This window comes from Medicago sativa, chromosome 8, assembly GCF_051527215.1.
Source record: "Medicago sativa cultivar Bolivia chromosome 8, Bolivia_mono, whole genome shotgun sequence".
In the NCBI taxonomy this organism is placed as follows: Eukaryota; Viridiplantae; Streptophyta; class Magnoliopsida; order Fabales; family Fabaceae; genus Medicago; species Medicago sativa.
This window is the reverse complement of record NC_140756.1, coordinates 54,354,074-54,375,148: the sequence shown is the minus strand read 5'-3', so window position 1 is coordinate 54,375,148 and position 21,075 is coordinate 54,354,074. Positions and strand designations below refer to the sequence as shown.

General features: G+C 37.6%; 1 protein-coding gene and 1 pseudogene across 1 annotated transcript; one reads left to right on the top strand and one right to left on the bottom strand.

Moving 5' to 3' along the window:
* Positions 1-1,538: 1,538 nt before the first annotated feature.
* On the top strand, positions 1,539-2,620 carry LOC146899576 (uncharacterized). The gene is made up of 3 exons (XM_085736812.1): positions 1,539-1,712; positions 1,936-2,223; positions 2,327-2,620. The coding sequence occupies exons 1-3, from the start codon at positions 1,539-1,541 to the stop codon at positions 2,618-2,620; spliced, it is 756 nt and encodes a 251-aa protein (XP_085592938.1).
* A 16,558-nt stretch (positions 2,621-19,178) lies between these two features.
* Positions 19,179-19,736, bottom strand: LOC146899575 (SKP1-like protein 1B pseudogene; annotated as a pseudogene).
* Between the last annotated feature and the right edge of the window lie 1,339 nt (positions 19,737-21,075).

Genomic DNA, 21,075 nt, shown 5'->3' with positions numbered 1-21,075 from the left:
CATAATCCAGAGACGGTTATGACCAACGCGCGCCTATATAAGGGTCAACTTGCTTCACCCTCAAGGTACACATCACTTTTCATAACACTTCTTACACACTCTTTCTCAGTTCCATTACTAACTTGAGTGTCGAAGTGCTAACGTGGCTGCAGGAACCCTTCCTTCCACCGCGAAGACTCATCGCCGCTTTGCTGGAAGCTGTTACCGTCACACCGGAGCATTCTCTGCCGCCGTTGCTACTCAACCATTCTTATCGGACATATCATTTGGTGCTAGAAGGAGGGGATCATTCGCTAACCTCCATGGTCCAACGATCCTCCACCATAACCGTTTTCTGTTACGCGCATCTCCGTTTCCTTTCCTTCACTTAGTCGAACCCTTCCTCTAAAATTTTATCATTTGTGGAGTTTTACACATTCAAGCTTGATTAGTAAGTTGCATGTGAAATCTTGGAGTTGTTTCTGTGTAATATGGTATTTAGAAGCAAACCTTGAAGAAATACCAGAAGTAGGGAACTTGGGTATTGGATTTTTGAAACTCTAACAAGAGTAGCAAAAAGTTATTAGAAACATTTGCCCGCAAAACAATGTTACATGGCAAAAAACAACATTCCTGAAAAATAGTCTCCTCCCACACAAACAACCTTGTCCTCCACTTCCACATCGCCCCCTCCCCCTCATTCTATCCTAACCGACACATACCAGCTACTGAACACCATGGATTCTCGACCAGGTCAAATAACCTACTGAACCTAACACGTAATGGAACTCCTCCCACCCAATTATCTGACCAAAAAAATGTAGTACTACCATCACCTACTACCCTTTTAATATTATTGTCAAACCAACTACAAACCCCCATTCCCAGACCATCAAGAATACCAGCCATGACCCGCATCCATACCGAACAGTTCTTCCCACCCTCCTTCACCCTAGGATGGGCACCTCTAACTCTCTACCTCTCATTTTAAAATCACTTATTTATGTCATTGTTGAAAGTTATACCGTTCAACATCTGTTGTTTATTAAAATAAAAACATTTAATTCATTCAAATTGATAGAATATATCGATTGAGAACAACATATATAAAAAATTGGTAAAACAAAAAAAAAGATGAATTTGCTAACAAACTCACATCATATCTAAAACATTGACGAAACTAAAATCTTTGATTGATTTAGTCTGCAACAGATCAAAGCTTATCTGACAATCTCAACATACCTAATACCATAACAAGAGAGAAAACTAAGATAATGCCACACAAGTAGATGAACAAAACTAAGTGTCGCATTAAGTCGACGAAATCACGAAGGAAGAACTAAACATATATTTTTTTGAAAGTAATAACTAAATATATTTCAAAATCATGTATTTAAATAAAAGGGAAGAAACAACAATATAAATTAAAAAAAAACATAGGATTTGATTTAGGGCCAAAAATTGCTTCTAAACCACCACTTATTGACACTGACACTAAATAAAATTGTTTTTACCATTAGATAAAACATTTAATGAGGTTCAGGGAAAAAGCCTGAGACATGGACGCTGACTTTGTGTTCTCTGCCCAAGGTGCAACCAACATGCAACAATCCAAAAAGCCACCCGATCCCACTAAGCCTTCATCCCATAAGCCATCCTTTCGTGACAAATTTTTAGAATCTACCCAAGAAATCCCAATCCGCGAACGACAAGATATGATTGAGAAGAAGCTCGTTTGAATAGAGTTAGAAGACGGAAACCTCCTTCTACCTAAAATCTATATCGAACCACAAGTTTTCCAAGAACTCTGCACTCCCTGGAAAGATGCATTGGTAGTGAAGTTATTGGGGGAAAAACCTTGGCTACAATACCATGAAAGAACGTCTACATAAAATATGGAAGCTTCAAGGAGGTTTCGATATTATGGACAATGACAATGGTTTCTTCATGGTATAGTTCGATCAAGCAGCGGACAAAGAGAAAGTCATCACTGGAGGACCATGGCTAATCTTCGATCACTGCCTGGCTGTCACCAATTGGTCACCTGAATTCGCTTCACCAAATGCCAAGGTCGATCGCACGGTGTTCGGGGTACGCTTTCCTGGATTAAACCTTGTTTATTATGATGAGAATTTCCCTCTTGCTATGGCATCTGCAATTGGCAGGCCCATAAAGGTTGACACAAACACTCTAAAGGTAGAAAGAGGAAAATTCGCCAGGGTTTGTGTGGAAATTGATCTTACTGTACCGGTGGTGGGGAAAATTTGGGTGAACGACCATTGGTACAAGGTTCAATATGAAGGATTACATCTAATTTGCACTAACTGTGGGAAGAAACTGCACCGAGAAATCATCTGCTGCTGAACCAGCCACTCAAAACAACCTCCAAACCGCCGGTGATCACCACAGAAGCACCGCCAACCCGACCCAACCAACTCCCAACCCAGCTCAGTCTGACCCGGTTAGCATTAATTCACAATCATTGGCGGCTGGCAATAACGGAAAACATTTAACTGCCAGCATTGAAGAGACAGCTGCTGAAAAAGGAAACGATATCAGCAGTAATGATGAGAATCACCTGCTGCACGGTGATTGGTTAGTTGTTACCAGGAAAAAAAATCCACAAATTATAACACTGTGAATGCTCCAAAAAACGTTAACCACAAAATTCCCATATTGCCTAACCCCACAAACTTTACATGTGGCAGTAATAATTATGTGCCCAAAAGGCGCAGATATGAAGACCCTCATGTGCCAATTTCTAATATCCTTTTGCGCCAATCATCAAGCATCCCCAAAGCTAGCACTTCTGAACCTGTCCTCACCCTCAACACCATGGACACGTTGATGAGTCATAAATTAGTCTATTTTAATGCTTTATTTAGTTTAGTTTTATTTAGATTTGATTTTATTTTATTGCATATTTATTTCCTTTTTGAATATTTTACTTTAAATTGCTTTTTATTTTATTTTAGGAACGAATATATGGTGGAAGGTGTCTTGGAGCAAAAGAAAGAGGACTGGAGCAAATACAGTACAAGAATACGAAGATACGAGACAAAAATATGTCTCTACCAAGTCAGAAGCTTGGCACGGCCCGTGCCAACATGTGGCACGGCCGTGCCACCCTCCAGGATACTCTTTTGCTGCTTTTCTTCAAGCCCAAGTTACTCTGTTGTAGTTTTACTGCTTTGCCCTTATAGTTTTACTACTATTACTTCGATAGGTCGTGCACTTGCGGTTTGGCCCTATCACACGTCACTTGAAAAAATTTCCCACCTAAACCACATATGCCTGAACCTCACATGAATGATCACGTGTTCCAAATTGAACACACAATTTCTGACCAAATTACCCTTAACACAAATTTCAATTCCACCTCTGACCTCTCCCCAACTTCGCCCCCACTCTCTGACCAAACAGAACAATGTCTTGGTTCATAATATTCAAACAAATATGCATGATGACACTGTAGTTGGCATTGCTAACAGTGATGAGGGTCATGAAGCCATAAGGGAGGAAGACATGGTTTCTTAGTCTTCTTTCTTCGGTCCTCTTTACTGTTCCTTTTTTATGGAAGCTCTCCTAGATACAACTATCCTCTCTTGGAATATTAGAGGGCTTATAATAGTAAAGCTAAAAGATAATTGAAAGAGATGATTAGAAAATTCAGACCTTCCTTTCTAGCCATTCTTGAATCTCATGTCCCTTTTGCAAGATTATCCACCTTCTGGTCCATCCATGGTTACACATCATTGAAGCAAATGGCCATTCAGGAGGTATCTGGCTTCTCAAGCATTCCACAGAAAATACCACATCTACCATAATAGATACCAATCAATACTCCATAACCTTTACTATAAGCCTTGGAGATGCTACCACCACTTGCACTTGCGTCTATGCTATCCCCAACCACACCATGAGAACCCCATTCTGGACCTACCTCTCTAACCCCAACCGCACCTTCACTGGCCCCTGGATGTTGATAGGTGACTTTAATGAAACAATCCTACCAAGTGAACAAAGAGGGGGTATTTTCAACCATACAAGAGCGACTCTCCTCTCCAATTTTATGAATGATTGCAACCTGTTGGATCTCACAACAACTGGAGGCCGCTTCACTTGGCACCGCAACAATAACGGTCTTCGTATCCTTTCTAAGAAACTTGACAGAGGAATTGCTAACATCAACTAGAGACTTTCTTTTCCTGAAGCTTTTGTGGAGGTTCTTTATAGACCTTTCCATTTCCATTTCGAAATAGCTTGGATCGATCATGAAGAGTATGCAGATTTGGTAAGTAGAGCTTGGAATTCTTCTAATCATAACACCACTGTCGCTCTTAACAATGTCAGAGAAAACTCCATTTCTTTCAATCATGAAGTCTTTGGCAATATTTTCAAAAGGAAGAATCACATTGAGAAGCGCCTCAAAGACATCCAATTATTCCTTGAAAGAGTTGACTCTCTCAGACACTCCCTCATTGAAAAAGAACTTCAACAGGAATATCATCGTATCCTCTCTCAAGAAGAAATGTTTTGGTATCAAAAATCTAGGGAGAACTGGGTTAAATTTGGTGATAAAAATAGTGCTTTTTTCCATGCCCAAACCATTATCAGACGGAAAAGAAACAAAATTCATAGACTTCAGCTCCCTAATGGCATTTGGTCCTCCGACACCAACATCCTCCAAGAAGAAGCTTAAAGATTCTTCAAGAGCCTCTTCTGCGGTCCTAACCATCACCAAAATCGCCATTTCATTGTTGGCCTCCACCCCACCATTGATGACGATGGTAAAAATTCCCTAACTAAACCCATCACCAAAGAGGAAGTTTCAACAACTCTTAACTCCATGAAACCTTACAAATCATCTGGCCCAGATGGTTTTCAATGCATTTTCTTCAAACAATATTGGCACATTGTTGGTGAAGAAATTTTTCGCCTCGTTTCCACAGCCTTCCATTCTGGCTATTTTGACCCAACCATAGCCGACACTCTCATTGCCCTTATCCCTAAAATTGGCCAACCAAAAACCTACAAAGACTTTAGACCTATCAGCTTTTGTAACATTACCTACAAAATCATCACCAAAGTCCTTGTCAACCGTCTCAGGCCGATCCTAAATAATATTATTGGTCCCTACCAAAGCAGTTTTCTGCCAAGTAGGGGAACTTCTGACAACTCTATTGTTTTGAAGGAAATTGTTCACTTCATGTAGAGATCCAAGAGAAAAAAAAGGTTATGTTGCTTTCAAACTTGATCTTGAGAAAGCCTTTAACAATGTTAACTGGGAGTTCCTTCGTTCTTGTCTTCATGACTTCGGATTTCCTGAGGCCACCATAAAGCTCATCATGTATTGTGTTACTTCACCAACATTCTCTATCCTTTGGAATGGAAATAAATTGCCGCATTTCAAGCCTGCTCATGGGCTCAGACAAGGTGATCTGTTGTCTCCTTACCTCTTCATCCTTTGTATGGAAAAATTATCTCTTACAATCAACAATGCTATTCTCCAAGGTAATTGGGACCCTATCCGGATGTCTACTACCTGCCCCCATCTTTCACACCTCCTCTTCGCAGACGACGTCCTACTCTTCACCAAAGCAAAAAATTCTCAAGTCAGATTCATCAAGGATCTTTTTGACAAGTTCAGCCAAGTGTTTGGCCTCAAGATTAATCTCTCTAAATCAAGAACCTTCTATTCTTCAGGTATTCCTCATCAAAAAATTATCAATCTTACTTCCATATCTAGTATCAGAAGCACTACTTCTCTGGATAAATATTTAGGATTCCCGATTCTCAAAGGTCTCCCGAAAAGAAGTGACTTCCACTTTATTATTGAGAAAATGCAAACAAGGCTTGCTTCTTGGAAGAATAAACTGCTAAATAGGCATGGCTGATTGACTCTTGCTTCCTCGGTCCTGTCTTTTATCCCCACCTACTACATGCAGATTAATTGGCTCCCCCAAAGCTGGAGGTGAGAAAAACACAAGAAGGAGGGGGGGGGGGGTTGAATTGTGTTTTGAAAAATTCTTCGTTTCTCCTAATACAAATCAGATACAGACTCTAAGACTTAAGAATTTCTAAGATAAGAACTTGAGAAACAGAAATTCTAAGTGACTTTGAAAGCTGAATAATTTCAGCAGAGGTTTGGCACTTGTAAATTGTAGTATAGTCGTATATCAATCTCTAAGTATTCACTCCTTTATATAGAGGTGTGAAAGAGACGTTGTAAAATTGCCAGCACATCAAAAGAGTCGTTGTTGAAGCTTGATCTTTCACCAATGATCTTTTGCCTGATTTAGTTGTTGTCCTATGAAGAACCAATTTGAAATCCATTCCCATTGTGAAGGAACATCTTTGCTGGCGTAGCTGTATTCTGGAGCTGTTTTCTTGTCTTGTAGCGTGGACACAAAACAGAGTAGTGGAGAAGGTGGTTGTACATTTCGTACATACTACAATGTCAACGTTTTTGAAGATAAGCTTCCAAAGCCTTCAAATCTTCACCAAAATGACCGTTGCAAAGTTCCACTAGTCTTCTACAGTGTTTCGAATCCAATAGACATATTTTAAAGTGTTGATCCTTGAATCTTCAGCTTGTGGTGATGATCAGCTTCTGATGAGCTTCAGCTTCTGATGAAGTCGCTTCTGAACTACCCACTTCTGATGAACTTCTGCTTCTGATGACTTTCAGCATCTGATGACGTCATCATTCTTCAGGAGCACTTTGTCTTCAGGAGCACGTTGTCTTCAGGAGCACTTTTAGTCTTCAGGAGCACTTCTCTTTAGACGCTTTAAAGCTTCCTTTTCTTTATTCCTTAGCTCTCTTTTTGTTCTTCAGAACCTTTATATGATGTAAATTTTTAACTATGGTCCTGTACACTCGACAAATATTAGCTAGTCTAGTTTACAATTTTTAATACCTTATTATCATCAAAACTCTTTAAGGTTCATTGTTAAACACATTTTGTTCCAACAATCTCCCCCTTTTTGATGATGACAAACAATAGTATATAAAATTGATTAATTGTTGTTAATCTAATTAACAAGTTGACTTTGGGGTTCTGAGTTTTGTAAGCTCAGAGTCTGAGGTTTGTAAGCTCTAACTCCCCCTGAGTCTGATAATCTTTAAGGCGAGGTTTGTAAGCTCCCCCTAAGTTCTATCCAGGTTAATTAAATTCATTGAGCGCGCAATAATATCAGAGCTATTAAAAACCAATAATTGAGAAGTAGATTATAGATATGAAGAATGGTTCAATTAATTTTATTTGAAATTTGACACTCCTTCTTTCGTTCATAGCTTATACCTTTCAGGTGAAAATGATATAAGTTTTTCAAAATAATTTTCAAATATCATTAATGGAGCTCAGAGCCTTTAAATACTATCACATATACTCCCCCTTTTGTCATTAGCAAAAAGCAAATAAGCATTAAAGACAAAAAAAAAAAAACTCAAACATGGAGAGAGTACCATCAGAACCTATAAACTTATCAAAATATAATCAGAGCTGAAATCATTGAGTATATCAGAGCAATGCATATAATAAAGAATATCAGAGCAAATCAGAACGAAATATGCAACTTAATATCATTCAGAAACAACAGAGAATATAAAGCATAGAGAGTTCAGAAGCAAAAATAAACAATAAGAAACAACAACAAAGAAAAACACTAGGATGTGCAACTAAGGTTTGGGTTGTTGTTGTTGTTGGATCATAGCCATCATTTTCTCCATCTGCTCAGCTTGCTTCTTCACCAATTCTTCAAGAGCCAGTTGCCTCTGAAGAAGAGCATCTTCCTTTGCCTTGGATTCCTCCTGTTGCCTTGCCAGCTTCTGTTTCAGTATCTTAAAAACCCTTGCTTCCCTTGAAACGTAGGCTGATTCTGAGTAGAAAGGCTCATTAGCCAAATATAGCATTGAAGTTCTGGCTTGCTCAGCTGATTTCAGATTCTTCAAGAATTTTCTAACTGAAGCAGCCTTGACCTTGATACACTTTCTGCTCACAGCTTCTATCAGGTCAGAAGCTTTCTTCTTCAAATTTGACCATTGTTCCTCATAAGCAATTGGCAAATCAATCATTGTTCTGAGATGAACCAGATCTTGCATCTCTGAGTTGATCTTGAATAGCTCAGATTCAATGTAGTCAGATTCCAGGATGTCTTGGGGTGGTTGTTCAAGAATTTCTAGGTCTGAAGGTTGGTCAGAAGCACTAAGGGACAAGTATTGAACAGGGTCAGGCTCTGGAATGGTGATATGTTGATCAGGTTGGGTAGATGAGGATGGTTGGTCAGGGTTAACTTGTTCAGTCAGAGTTGCAGCTTGAGCATTGACTTGATGATTAGTGTCAACATCCATTGAAGTGACTGTAGGGGGGTTGTTTGGGGATGTTGGTTTGATGACATCTATAGGTTGGGGTATTGTTTGCTCTGGTTGTGGGTTAATATGAGTGTTGGGTGATTGTTGTTGGGGTGGTGAAGTCTTTTGTGGTTCATGTGTATGTTGTTGGGGGCTTTCTGAAACAACTTTCTCAAAAGTAACTGCTTTAGAAGCTGTTTCAGAGGCTTTCTATGAGTTTGGGTTAACTTCATCAGGTACAATCATATTGAGGGGTTTGATGGTTTGAGGTTGAATAGGATGATAGAGGGGTAATCTTTCACAGATTTTGTTTCTTCTCTCAGACATTTAACCTATCTTTTGATAAATCAAAGGACCAACAGGCTCATAAGAAGTTGTCTGAGAGGGCTTTTTGGTAAGGTTTGGGAAACATTGTCCTAAAGGTATATCATCGTCAGAATCAGAAGATGATGAGGAATCTGACGGTACATTGACTACTTCTTCTGACTTAGTATCAAAATACTTTTGAACAGATTTGCTTGCAGTCAGCAATAAGTTCTCTGCTTCTGAGGTCACTATCTCTTGTAACTCAGCAGTGATTTTCAAACCTTTTTCAGCTTCTGTTTTCTTCCTCCCTAATTCCTTTGACACCAAGTTAGTAGTAGCTTCAACATCTTCTACTTCCTTAATGACATAAGGAGATTCCTTGATCTTCCTTACTGCTGGCTTCCTTTTCTTCTTTGGTATTGTAGGTTGATCAGGAGCACTGAAAGAAGTAGCAGCTTTTCCACTTCTAGTCTTCCTGTCCAGGACCACATCTGTGTCCAGGTCCTCAATTTCTTCTATAATTGATGGCATTGAAGAACCACCAATTTTAAGCTTATCAGAAGCACCTTTTTCTTTCTTTGCCTTCTTTGCAGATTTTTCAGCTTCCAGATATTCTTCTTCGGTCAACTTCCTCTTTGATTTTCTGCCTTTAGCAATTGGCAGAGCACCACCATACATTTCTTCAGGTACATCCTCCAACCTGATGACCTTATTAGTTGTTTCATAGTGATCCTTGATGAAATACATCTGCACATCAAGAGGATCCTTCTTGCAAATGGGTGGAAAATCCTTCAAGAGATCAGACTTAGCACCGGATTCACTCAAGTCAGTCATGAGCTTGGTGACAGTGCTGATCAGCTTCATGTGCTTGAGGGTATGAGCATTAATGAACTTCCCAGTCTTAGTGTCAAGCTGCTCGTCTGAGAAGGCTTCTACACTACTGAGTCGGTCCAAAATCCCTGCTTGGTAAAAAATTTCTGATAAGAGCCTTCCATAAGGTACCCAACATCTATTCTCCAACTGACTCTTTATCAGATTATCAATCAAATACTTGAAAATTTACTTGGGCACATTCACCTTTTCCTTCTTGATAAAGTGCTGAAGAAAGACTTTCTGCCCCAATGAAGGTTGATCACCTGCACCTTTTGGAAGCAGATTCTCATTCTGAATCTTCAGAAGCAGCTTCTTTTCTATGCTTAAGTCAGCATACTTTCCTGTCTTCTTGGAATTGTACAAGGCCATGTTTACTTTTTCTTTCCAGAAGCCTTCTTTAGCACTTGAAATATATATCCCTGAATATTTGCCAGAAGCTTCTAATTGGAGTACAGATGCTATCTGCCATTCTGCAATGATTACAGGGATTCCACAGATGCTTGACCTGATTTCAGTGCAAGTAAATGGTTCAAGTCCCATTTCTTCTTTAGTCTTCCCTTTCAGACTAGGATTAAGTAAAACCTTCTCCTTCTCTTCAGCTTCTGAAGCAACTTTATCATACACTGATGCTCTTACCCAGAAGTGCCTAACCAAAGCTTCGTATGTTGGTCCATTCAACATTTTGAAGTATGGCATGAGCCCTTGCTCTTCGTAGAAACTTCTTATCCAACATCCATGGAAAGCTAGAGATTCAAAATCCACAGGATTTTCTATTTGAACCTTTAAATCCCATTCTTCTAGTTCCATGGTTCTTCCTCTGATTTCATAGGCAGGGGCCTCTTGTGAAGTAGATTCTGGAACATCTTGTTGGTTCGAGCTTGATGATGCCATTTGATGTAGATGATGATGATGATTTTGGGTTTCTAGGGTTGAGATTGCGCTTACTTCGCAAGAACAGGTTTGAAAGAAGAAGTGTTTGTTGTGAAGTGAGTAGTGTGTGAATTGTCAAAGTGTTAAGAGTAAAAACGTTTGCAATTCAAAAGAGACAAACAAACATCTCATTAATGACATTGGGGGCGCGTGAAAGTACTTTCAAAGCTTTAAATCATCATTGCCCTTTTAAGTTACACAGCAGTACAGATAATCCACGTCAGAAGTTCTCAGAGTAACTGCCAAGTTAGTGGGCCAGTGTTACTACAAAAAGTAACTTCCAGCGTTTCCACTAACTCTACTATTCAGAAGCATAAAATCCAGCTTCTGGACTTCAGATGCTGACGTCATCATCAGAAGCATATTTTCCTCAGAACCTCAATAAAGAGTTTCTGATGGACCATGGTTTCTGAACTGACTTCAGAACCTAAAATCCTATTCAGGAGCAAGCAACCTTTTAATCAGACACAAAGTGCATGTTCAAATTTTTCTTTATAAAATCAAATCTTTCAACAGTTAAAGGCTTAGTAAATATATCAGCCCATTGATTCTCAGTATCAATGAATTGTATATCTAAGATTCCTTTTTGAACATAGTCTCTGATGAAATGGTGTTTGATTTCAATATGCTTAGCTCTTGAATGCAAAATTGGATTTTTAGACAAACAAATAGCAGCAGTATTATCACAATAAATGGGAATACTGTTAGCAATAATCTGATAGTCTTCCAACTGATGTTTCATCCAAAGTAGTTGTGTACAACAACTTGCAGCTGAAATGTATTCTGCTTCTGCTGTAGACATAGCAATAGTTGTTTGTCTTTTGCTAGCCAGGATATAAGATTATCACCCAGAAATTGACAATTTCCACTGGTTGACTTTCTTTCAATCCTATCACCAGCATAGTCAGCATCACATAATCCAATTAGCTTATAATCTAAGGATTTCCTATAAAGGAGTCCAAGATTAGTTGTTCCTTTCAAATACCTGAAGATTCTCTTGACAGCAGTCAAATGAGATTCTCTAGGATCTGATTGGAATCTTGCACACAAGCATACACTGAATAAAATATCTGGCCTAGATGTAGTGAGGTATAACAAAGAACCAATCATACCTCTGTACAGCTTCTGATCTACTTTAGCTCCTTCATCTTCTTTGCTTAAGGTGCACATAGGATGCATTAGAGTGTTCATCACTTTACAATCTTCAAGCTTGAACTTCTTCAGAAGCTCCTTTGTGTATTTTGATTGATGAACATAGACTCCATCTTTACATTGATTGATTTGAATGCCCAGGAAGAACTTCAGCTCTCCCATCATGCTCATTTCAAATTCATCCTGCATTAACTTAAAAAAATCCTCGCAAAGAGATGCATTAGTAGAACCAAATATTATATCATCAACATATATTTGCACAACAAGAATATCTCTCCCAAGGGTCCTTCTGAAGAGTGTTGTGTCAACCTGTCATCTTTTAAAATCATTTTTGATTAAGAAATTACTTAGTCTATCATACCAAGCTCTGGGAGCTTGTTTCAAGCCATATAGTGATTTCTTCAGTTTAAAAACATGATCAGGATAATTAAGATCCTCAAAACCAGGAGGTTGTTTGACATACACTTCTTCTTCTATGACACCATTAAGAAATGCACTCTTGACATCCATTTGATATAATATTATGCCATGATTAACTGCATAGGATAGAAGTAACCTGATTGCTTCCAATCATGCAACTGAAGCAAATGTTTCTGTATAATCAATGCCTTCTTGTTGACTGTAACCTTGTGCAACAAGTCTTGCTTTGTTTCTTGTTACTTCTCCTTGCTCATTCAACTTGTTTCTGAATACCCATTTTGTTCCAATAATGTTCTTGTGCTAAGGTTTGGGTACCAGATCCCACACATCATTTCTTTGAAATTGATTTAACTCTTCTTGCATAGTTAAGATTCATCCATCATCTGAAAGTGCTTCATCAACTGTTGTAGGTTCAATCATTGATATCAGTCCAATCATAGACTCTCCTTGTCTGAAGTATGATCTTGTTCTTCTTGGACTATCTTTGTTTCCAATGATTAGCTCCTCAGGATGAGAAGACTTATGCTTGAATGTGTTTCTGGGAGGATCTGCTTGATGTGAGCCATCTTGTGCTTCATCAGAAGCAGGTTCATCTTGAGCTTCTGATGTGGGTTCAGCTTCTGGACTATCTTCAGATTCAGCTATCTGATCAGGTTCTGGAATATCTTCAGGAACCTGTATCTCTGCAAAACTTTCATCTTACTTTGAAGTTTTATCTTCAAGCTCTTTGTCATCAAATTTAACGTGCATAGATTCTTCAATACAGAGTGTCTCTGAATTATACACTCTGTATGCATTTGACCTTTCAGAGTAACCTAAAAAGATTCCTCTTTGGGCCTTGGCATCAAATTTCTTTAGGTAGAGCTTGTTATTCAGAATGTAACATGTACATCCAAATTGATGAAAGTAAGAGATATTGGGTCTTCTTCCTTTAAAGAGTTCATATGCTGTTTTCTCTAAAATAGGTCTGATATAGATCATGTTCTGGACATAACATGCTGTATTCACTGCTTCTGCCCAAAAATGTTTTGCTAAATTGTTTTCATGGATCATGGTTCTGGCCATTTCTTGTAAAGTTCTATTCTTTCTTTCTACAACCCCATTTTGTTGTGGAGTTCTAGGAGAAGAGAATTCATGGACAATTCCATGTTTTTCACAAAAAGCTACAAATGACTCATTTTCAAATTCTCCACCATGATCACTTCTGATTTTCAAAATCTTTGTTTCTTTTTCAGATTGAATTTGAATGCAGAAACTACTGAATACATCACAAGCAACATCTTTACTCTTCAGGAATTTTACCCAAGTCCATCTACTGTAATCATCAACAATAAGCAATCCATATTTACTTCCCTTTCTGACATGCGCCACATAGTGCATCTGAATGATAGTCAATGTCAGGTAGGCCTTTGACAAGTTGTAACTTACTAAGCTTAGAGATTAATCTCCAGTTAGCATGTCCCAACCTTCTGTGCCACATCCATTTCTTATCATTCACTGACAGAAGGCAAATCACCTTCTGGTCAGCCAGTTCAGAAAAATTGATTTTGTAGACATTTTCTACCCTCTTTCCCTTGAACACAACGAATTTGTCTTCCTTGTTGATTACAATACAGTTGGCTTTTTCAAATAACACATCATAACCATTGTCACAAAATTGACTAATGCTCAAAAGGTTATGTTCAAGACCATCCACCAACCATACATTATTAATTGAGGTAGAGGAATTAACAATAGTTCATGTACCAATGATCTTTCCAGACTGGTTGCCTCCAAATTTCACACTTCCTCCTTCTTTCATTGTTAGGTTGATTGACTTCTCTCCTGTCATGTGTCTTGAGCAACCGTTGTATAGGTACCATGATCTTTGTTTCTCCTTTGCTCTTAGACATACCTGCAACATTGACATTTTCAGATTTAGGTACCCATTGTCTTATGGGTCCTCTCAGGTTAGTACTAGAAGTTTTACTCTTCACTTCTTGTACCTTGTGCTGTGTGTTGGGTTGCTTCTGATTAACCATCACCTTAGGTTTTACAACCTTTGGTTTTGGTACTTCAGGAGCAGTAATTGTCTTCTTCTGAGACTTAGACTTTAGAACCTCAGATTTTGGTTTCACCAGACTCTGAGGAACATGTTCTGATCTCTTTAGAATCCTGATCTTTGAAGTCTTTGAATCAGAGTTGATCATAGCCTTTGGATTGGAGTTCTTTGGCTTTAAAGTAATGTTAGCCTTAGAGCTAGAAGCTTCAGGTTCTGATTGAACAACAGTTTCCAACTCAGCACCTTCAGGTACAAAGAAGGTTTTCAATCCTTCCTTGATGCATTCACAACATGCTTTGAGACTGATTTTATTAGGTTTCCCTCCTGAAAAACCAATCCCTTTGCCATTGTTTCTGTAAATGCTGTAAATCATTGAAGCAACTCTGCTTCTATCAATACCAGACACGATAAAATCTTCAAGAGCAATTTCATGGTTGCTTAAAGGTTTTTCATTACACTTTTCACTAAATCAACATATTTTTCTTTTAAATCCTTCAACGCATTGGTTCTTACTTCAAAATGTGTAAGAAGTTCTTTAAGTGACTCAACAAGTTCATTTTTGGGAATTTTAGAATATACCTCGTTTTCATCTTCTGAGTCTGAATCTGATCCAGCTTCTGAAGTTGCTGTTGCTACCAACCCATTAGCTATCTTTGCATCTTCATCAGCTTCCTCTTTATCAGATCCAGATTCACTTCCCAAATCATCCCAGGTTGCCATTAAACTCTGCTTAATCTGCTTCTTGAATTTGCTTGGTTTGAAAGATGACTTCTTTGACTTGTCCTTTGACTTTTCCTTCTGAAGATCAGGGCAATCAGCATTGAAATGTCCAGGCTTCTTACAGCTGAAGCAACCCTTCTGATCTTCTTTCTTTGAGCTTCTAGAGTTACTCCTTCTGGTCAGAAACTTCCTATTCTTCTTGGCCAGATACTGAAGTCTGTTGGAGAGCATAGCCATTTCAGCAGAATCCTCTTCAGAGTCTGAACCAGATGGTTCTTCTTCTTCTTCAGATTCAACCACTTTGAGAGCTTTTGATGACTTGCCTTTGGATGGAAGAGCTATTGACTTACTCTTCTTAGTAGACTCATGTTCATTAAGACTTAACTCATGAACTTTGAGAGAACTAACAAGATCTTCAACACTTAAAGTGTTTAAATCTTTAGCTTCCTCAATGGCAGTCACCTTTGGCCTCCATCTAGCAGGCAAACTTCTAAGTATCTTGCTCACATGATCAGAAGCAACATAGCTATTCTTTAGTATTTGAAGTCCAGAGACCAGAGTTCGAAACCTTGAGTACATCTCCTCAATAGTTTCATCATCCTTCATCTTGAACAACTCATACTGATGTACAAGCATAAGAGCCTTTGCTTCTTTGACTTTCTTGCTGCCTTCGTAGTTAGCACAAAGAGAAGCAAACATTGCTTTAGCAGTTGACTTGTCACTCATCTTCATGTACTCTGCTTTAGGAATAACAGTGACAAGTGCTCATCTGATGATATGATGCTTCTTGTAAATCTTCTTCTGAGCAGGAGTATGTTTCTTTCTATCCACAACAGCTCCTTCTTCATCAAGAACCAAGTCATCGCCAACACCTTCTTCTAGTATGTCCCAAAGTTCTTCGTCTAAACTAATGACATAACTATAGAAGTTGGTTTTCCACCAAGAGAATTCTTCAGGGTCTCCATTAAATCTAGGAATCTTTCCTACATTGGATTTCTTGTTGTCAACATTGTAATCATGAGCCACATCAGAATGATCAGGTCCAGATCCAGAAGTAGAAGTAGACATGTTTTTCTCAGATCTTGGACTGTTACACTGTTAGGTGTTATCAGCAGAACCAAGGCTCTAGATACCAATTGAACGTGAGAAAAACACAAGAAGGGGGGGTTGAATTGTGTTTTGAAAAATTCTTTGATTCTCCTAAACTGAACACACAGGTCAGAAGCTAAGTGAAACAGCTTCTGAAGTGATAATCAGAATCTGAACGCAGCAGATAAAAACAGAGAGAGAGAGAAGAAGAAGAAAGACACAAAGCAATTATACTAGTTCCTTCCACAATCCGGAAGTAGTCCAGTCCCCCTTGCACTTCCAAGGAGATTTCAATAGAATGTAATATCTGATTACAATTGCTCAAGCACACAGCAAGAGACTTCCTTTGCTCAAGCACACTTTGCAAGAGTCTTCCTATGCTCAAGAACACAATCAAGAGACTTCTAAGATCAAGCACAACTGCAAGAGACTTCTACACAAAGAAAATTACACAGAAAATTGTTTGAGATTGAACACTTGATATACAATCAGAGGTGCTCATAATACAAATCAGATACAGACTCTAAGACTTAAGAATTTATAAGATAAGAACTTGAGAAACAGAAATTCTAAGTGACTTTGAAAGCAGAACAATTTTAGCAGAGGTTTGGCACTTGTAAATTGTAGTAGAGTCGTATATCAATCTCTAAGTCTTCACTCCTTTATATAGAGGTGTGAAAGAGACGTTGTGAAATTGCCAGCACATCAAAAGAGTCGTTGTTGAAGCTTGATCTTTCACCAACGATCTTTTGCCTGATTTAGTTGTTGTCCTATGAAGAACCAATTTGAAATCCATTCCCATTGTGAAGGAACATCTTGGCAGGCGTAGCTGTATTCTGGAGTTGTTTTCTTGTCTTGTAGCGTGGACACAAAACAGAGTAGTGGAGAAGGTGGTTGTACAGTTCGTACATAATACAATGTTAACGTTTTTGAAGATAAGCTTCCAAAGCCTTCAAATCTTCACTAAAATGACCGTTGCAAAGTTCCACTAGTCTTCTACAGTGTTTCGAATCCAATAGACAGCTTTTGAAGTGTTGATCCTTGAATCTTCAGCTTGTGGTGATGATCAGCTTCTGATGAGCTTCAACTTCTGATGAACTCGCTTCTGAACTACCCACTTCTGATGAACTTCTGCTTCTGATGAATTTCAGCATCTGATGACGTCATCATTCTTCAGGAGCACTTTGTCTTCAGGAGCACTTCTCTTCAGACGCTTTAAAGCTTCCTTTTCTTTATTCCTTAGCTCTCTTTTTGTTCTTCAGAACCTTTATATGATGTAAATTTTTAACTATGGTCCTGTACACTCGAACAAATATTAGCTAGTCCAATTTACAATTTTTAATACCTTGTTATCATTAAAACTCTTTAAGGTTCATTGTTAAACACATTTTGTTCCAACAAAAGCATCTGTGAGAGTATTGATCAAACAACTCGCAATTTTATCTGGAAAGGTGCCAACGACAAAGGGGTTCATTTAGTTGGATGGAAAAAAATAGCTAAGCCTAAGCATCTTGGAGGCCTGGGTATTCGGACAGCTAGAGCGGCAAATACTTGTCTTCTTGGAAAATTGGTTTGGGATTTGATTCAAAAAAAATAACAAGCTTTGGGTTAATCTCTTCATGAATAAATATTCAGCTGGTCCGAGTCTTCTTCATGCTTCCATTATCGCCAACAGCTCCCCCACTTGGTCTTCCATCATCCGGAATAAAAATGTTTTAAAAAGCGGCTATTCGTGGCGTGCAGGTTCCGGAACTTCCTCTTTTTGGTTCAGCTCAAGGAGTGTTTTTGGCCCCCTTGGATCCCTCGTCCCAGTTATCGACATACATGATCTTCACCTTACTGTTAAAGATGTTATAACAACAAGTGGTCAGAGGTCACATGTGCTGTATACATCCCTTCCTCCTGCGGTAACTGATTTCATTAATAATAGCAATCTCAGGTTCAATGTTGATGACGCCTTCATTTGGCATCATAATAAAAATGGAGTTTATTCGACAAAAAGCGGCTATAATTGGCTTCTTTCCTCTCAAGAAGATCACCCTGTCATTCTCTCCTGGTCTTGGATTTGGAGACAAAAATTACCGGAAAAATATAAGTTCTTCATATGGCTGGCATGTCATAATTCTATCCCCACTCTATCGTTACTTCATCATAGAAACATTGCTCCTTCAGCAACTTGCACTCGATGTGGTCACTTTGATGGAACGGTGTTCCACTGTATCCGTGATTGCAGATTTTCGAAACATATTTGGCAACACCTTGGTTTCTCTGATTCCTCCTTTTTTTTGGCTGAAAGTGTCAGGAATTGGATTATAGACGAGATGAACGGTTCGCGTGCCATCTTGTTTGCAGCAGGTTTGTGGTGGGTTTGGAGATACCGCAACTCTATGTGTTTGAATTCTGAAGCTATTCATCATAGCAGACTGATGTCGCAGATACATACAGCAGCTGAAGACATCAACCGTTGTTACTATCAGCCAAGCCCTGCTGCCTCTTCTGTCAGGAACGTCATATGGAATAACAACAATTTCGATTGTGCAATTTTAAATGTCGACGGTAGTTGTATTGGCACTCCAACTCGGGCATGATTTGGTGGTCTGATTCGCAACATTGCAGGTTTCTACCTGATCGGCTTCTCAAGCTTCCTTCCCTCTAACGCAGATATCCTTCAAGCGGAGCTATCTGCTATCTTCCACGGTCTTTCCATAACAAGGGATATGGGCATCACAGAGTTAGCCTGTTACTCAGACTCTCTCCTCTCCATCAACCTCATTACCGGTAATTCATCGAAGTTTCATGTTCATGCTGTCCTCATTCAAGAGATTAAAGACAAGTTGTCTCAGCTGAACTGTTCGCTTCACCACACTCTTCGCGAAGGGAACCAATGCGCCGATTATTTTGCTAAGCTAGGAGCAATCTCGGATGCCAGCCTTCTTCTTCACCTGACGGTTCCTGATGATGTTCGTCCCTCCTTAAGGAATGATGCCAATGGAACTTGGTTTCTGAGATCCTAATCTTTTTCTTTTGCTTTTTCTTTTGTTTTCTCTTTAGCCTTGTAACAAAAAAAAAACCACCACTTATTGACGGGTAAAGAAGATAAAAAGAGAGATAGATAATAGGAGCGACAACTAGGTTTAAGAAGATAAACTTTTAAATTAATTATAATAAAAAATCATCAAATCAACTTAATAAAATATTATGCTCATAAAATCCAAACTATGTAAATTATCCCATGAAGTCTACATTGCGATTGTTTCAGAATGAAATGAAGCGGAACATAAAACCCACTGGAAATGTCTTGAGTGAGATTGTAATTTCAAAATAAAATAATCAAACAAAGCATTAGAGACTAAATTGACAAATTCATTCTATAATCATTGAAAAGCCCGATAATGCTCCCGACGAACTTCCGCTTCTTCGTCCGGAGTATAATCATTCACAATGTTGAAAGTCTCGCGAATTTCCTCTGGTGGCTTATTCTTCATCATGTCTGCTATGGTCTTACATGTAAGATCATACAAGCTCTTGATGTTCAAATAGTTTGCAGCCAAGGTGAGTTTCATGAGTGTATTTGGATCAACCTTGAGAAATTCAGTATCCCAAGCATTAAGAGCATCCTCAGAAGGTTTTTCTTCTGAACTTGCAGCCTCAACATGCTTCTTGCAATACTCAATAACTTTCGCCAAGATGTTGCTGGTTACTTGCAAAAGAGGGATTCCAGCGTCATCGACACAACCAGCCTCGATCACATGCTTGATTGTTTGTGACTCCATTGCCACAACCTCGTCGATTTCAAAGGTCTCGCCGTCGGAACTTTTCAAGGTGATCTTCCTCGTTGATGACATGATTTTGCTCTTCCTCTTTTTCAAAGGTAAAAACCCTAAAAGAAATTGAGTAAGAATATAGAGTGAGTGAACTGAATTTATACAACATCGTGTTCAAATTATAAAATAACTATTCCCTGTCTTTTTTTAAAAATAACATAAAGTAAATCCAACAAATATAGTATGATGGCACCAAAAAACAAAACCAATATAGTATGATGATAATGATTTTGTTTTTTATTTTGTTGAGATTAGTAATTCATTTTGAATCCATAGCAACCATGCGATACAAATAAATATAAGGAAAGCAATAAAAAAGTACTAGATAATATCAATTCCCTTTTAAATAATTTCTAAATATCACTGCATGTTCTTTTTAATTTTAAATAAAATGTATACTTCATATATAGTATTTTTCTCTAATTAATGCAATATATTTAAATTAAAATAAAATCGGATATCGGTTATAATATTAACAATTAATTCTTAGTAATTTCACATAAATAATTGATTTTCATTTACTTTTTAGCTCTCTAAATAAAAAAAATCATTTTTATGGTAAATATAAGGAATAAGAAAGTACTAGATAAATATCAATTCCCTTTTAAATAATTTCTAAATAAGACTACATGTTCTTTTTTATTTTAAATAAAAAGTATACTTTATTATAGTAATTTTCTCTAGTTAATGCAATATTTTTAAATTAAAATAAAATCGGATATCAATTATAATATTTACAATTAATTCTGAGTAATTTTAGATAAATAATTAATTTTCATTTACTTTTTAGCTCTCTAAATAAAATAAAAAATCATTTTAAGGTAAATATAAGAAAAGAAATAAAAAAGTTCTAGATAATATCAATTCCCTTTTAAATAATTTATAAATGACACAGCATATTCTTTTTAATTTTAAATAAAAAGTATACTTCATTTATAGTATTTTTCTCTAATTAATGCAATATATTTAAATTAAAATAAAATCGGATATCAATTATAATCTTAACAATTAATTCTGAGTAAGTTTACATATATAACTAATTTCCTTTACTTTTTAGCTCTCTAAATAAAAAAAATCATTATTAAGGTAAAAAATGATTATTATTATTATTTGTTTGGTTAGGGAAAGGTAGCAAGTCATATAATAATGTATATTTACAAACATCAATGAACCAAATTAATTTGTTAAGTCAGGAACCCATGCGATATAGAAAATTGTGACACATATACTATTAATTTGTTAACTTACTCTCACCTAAAAACATGAAGGAGTAAGTTAGCAAACCTACTCTCACTTTCTTTTTAAAAAAAAAACCATGATCTACTTATTTAAATTACTATCCACTAAAGGGTAATTTTGTAAATTTATTTAAAAATATCACAATATTT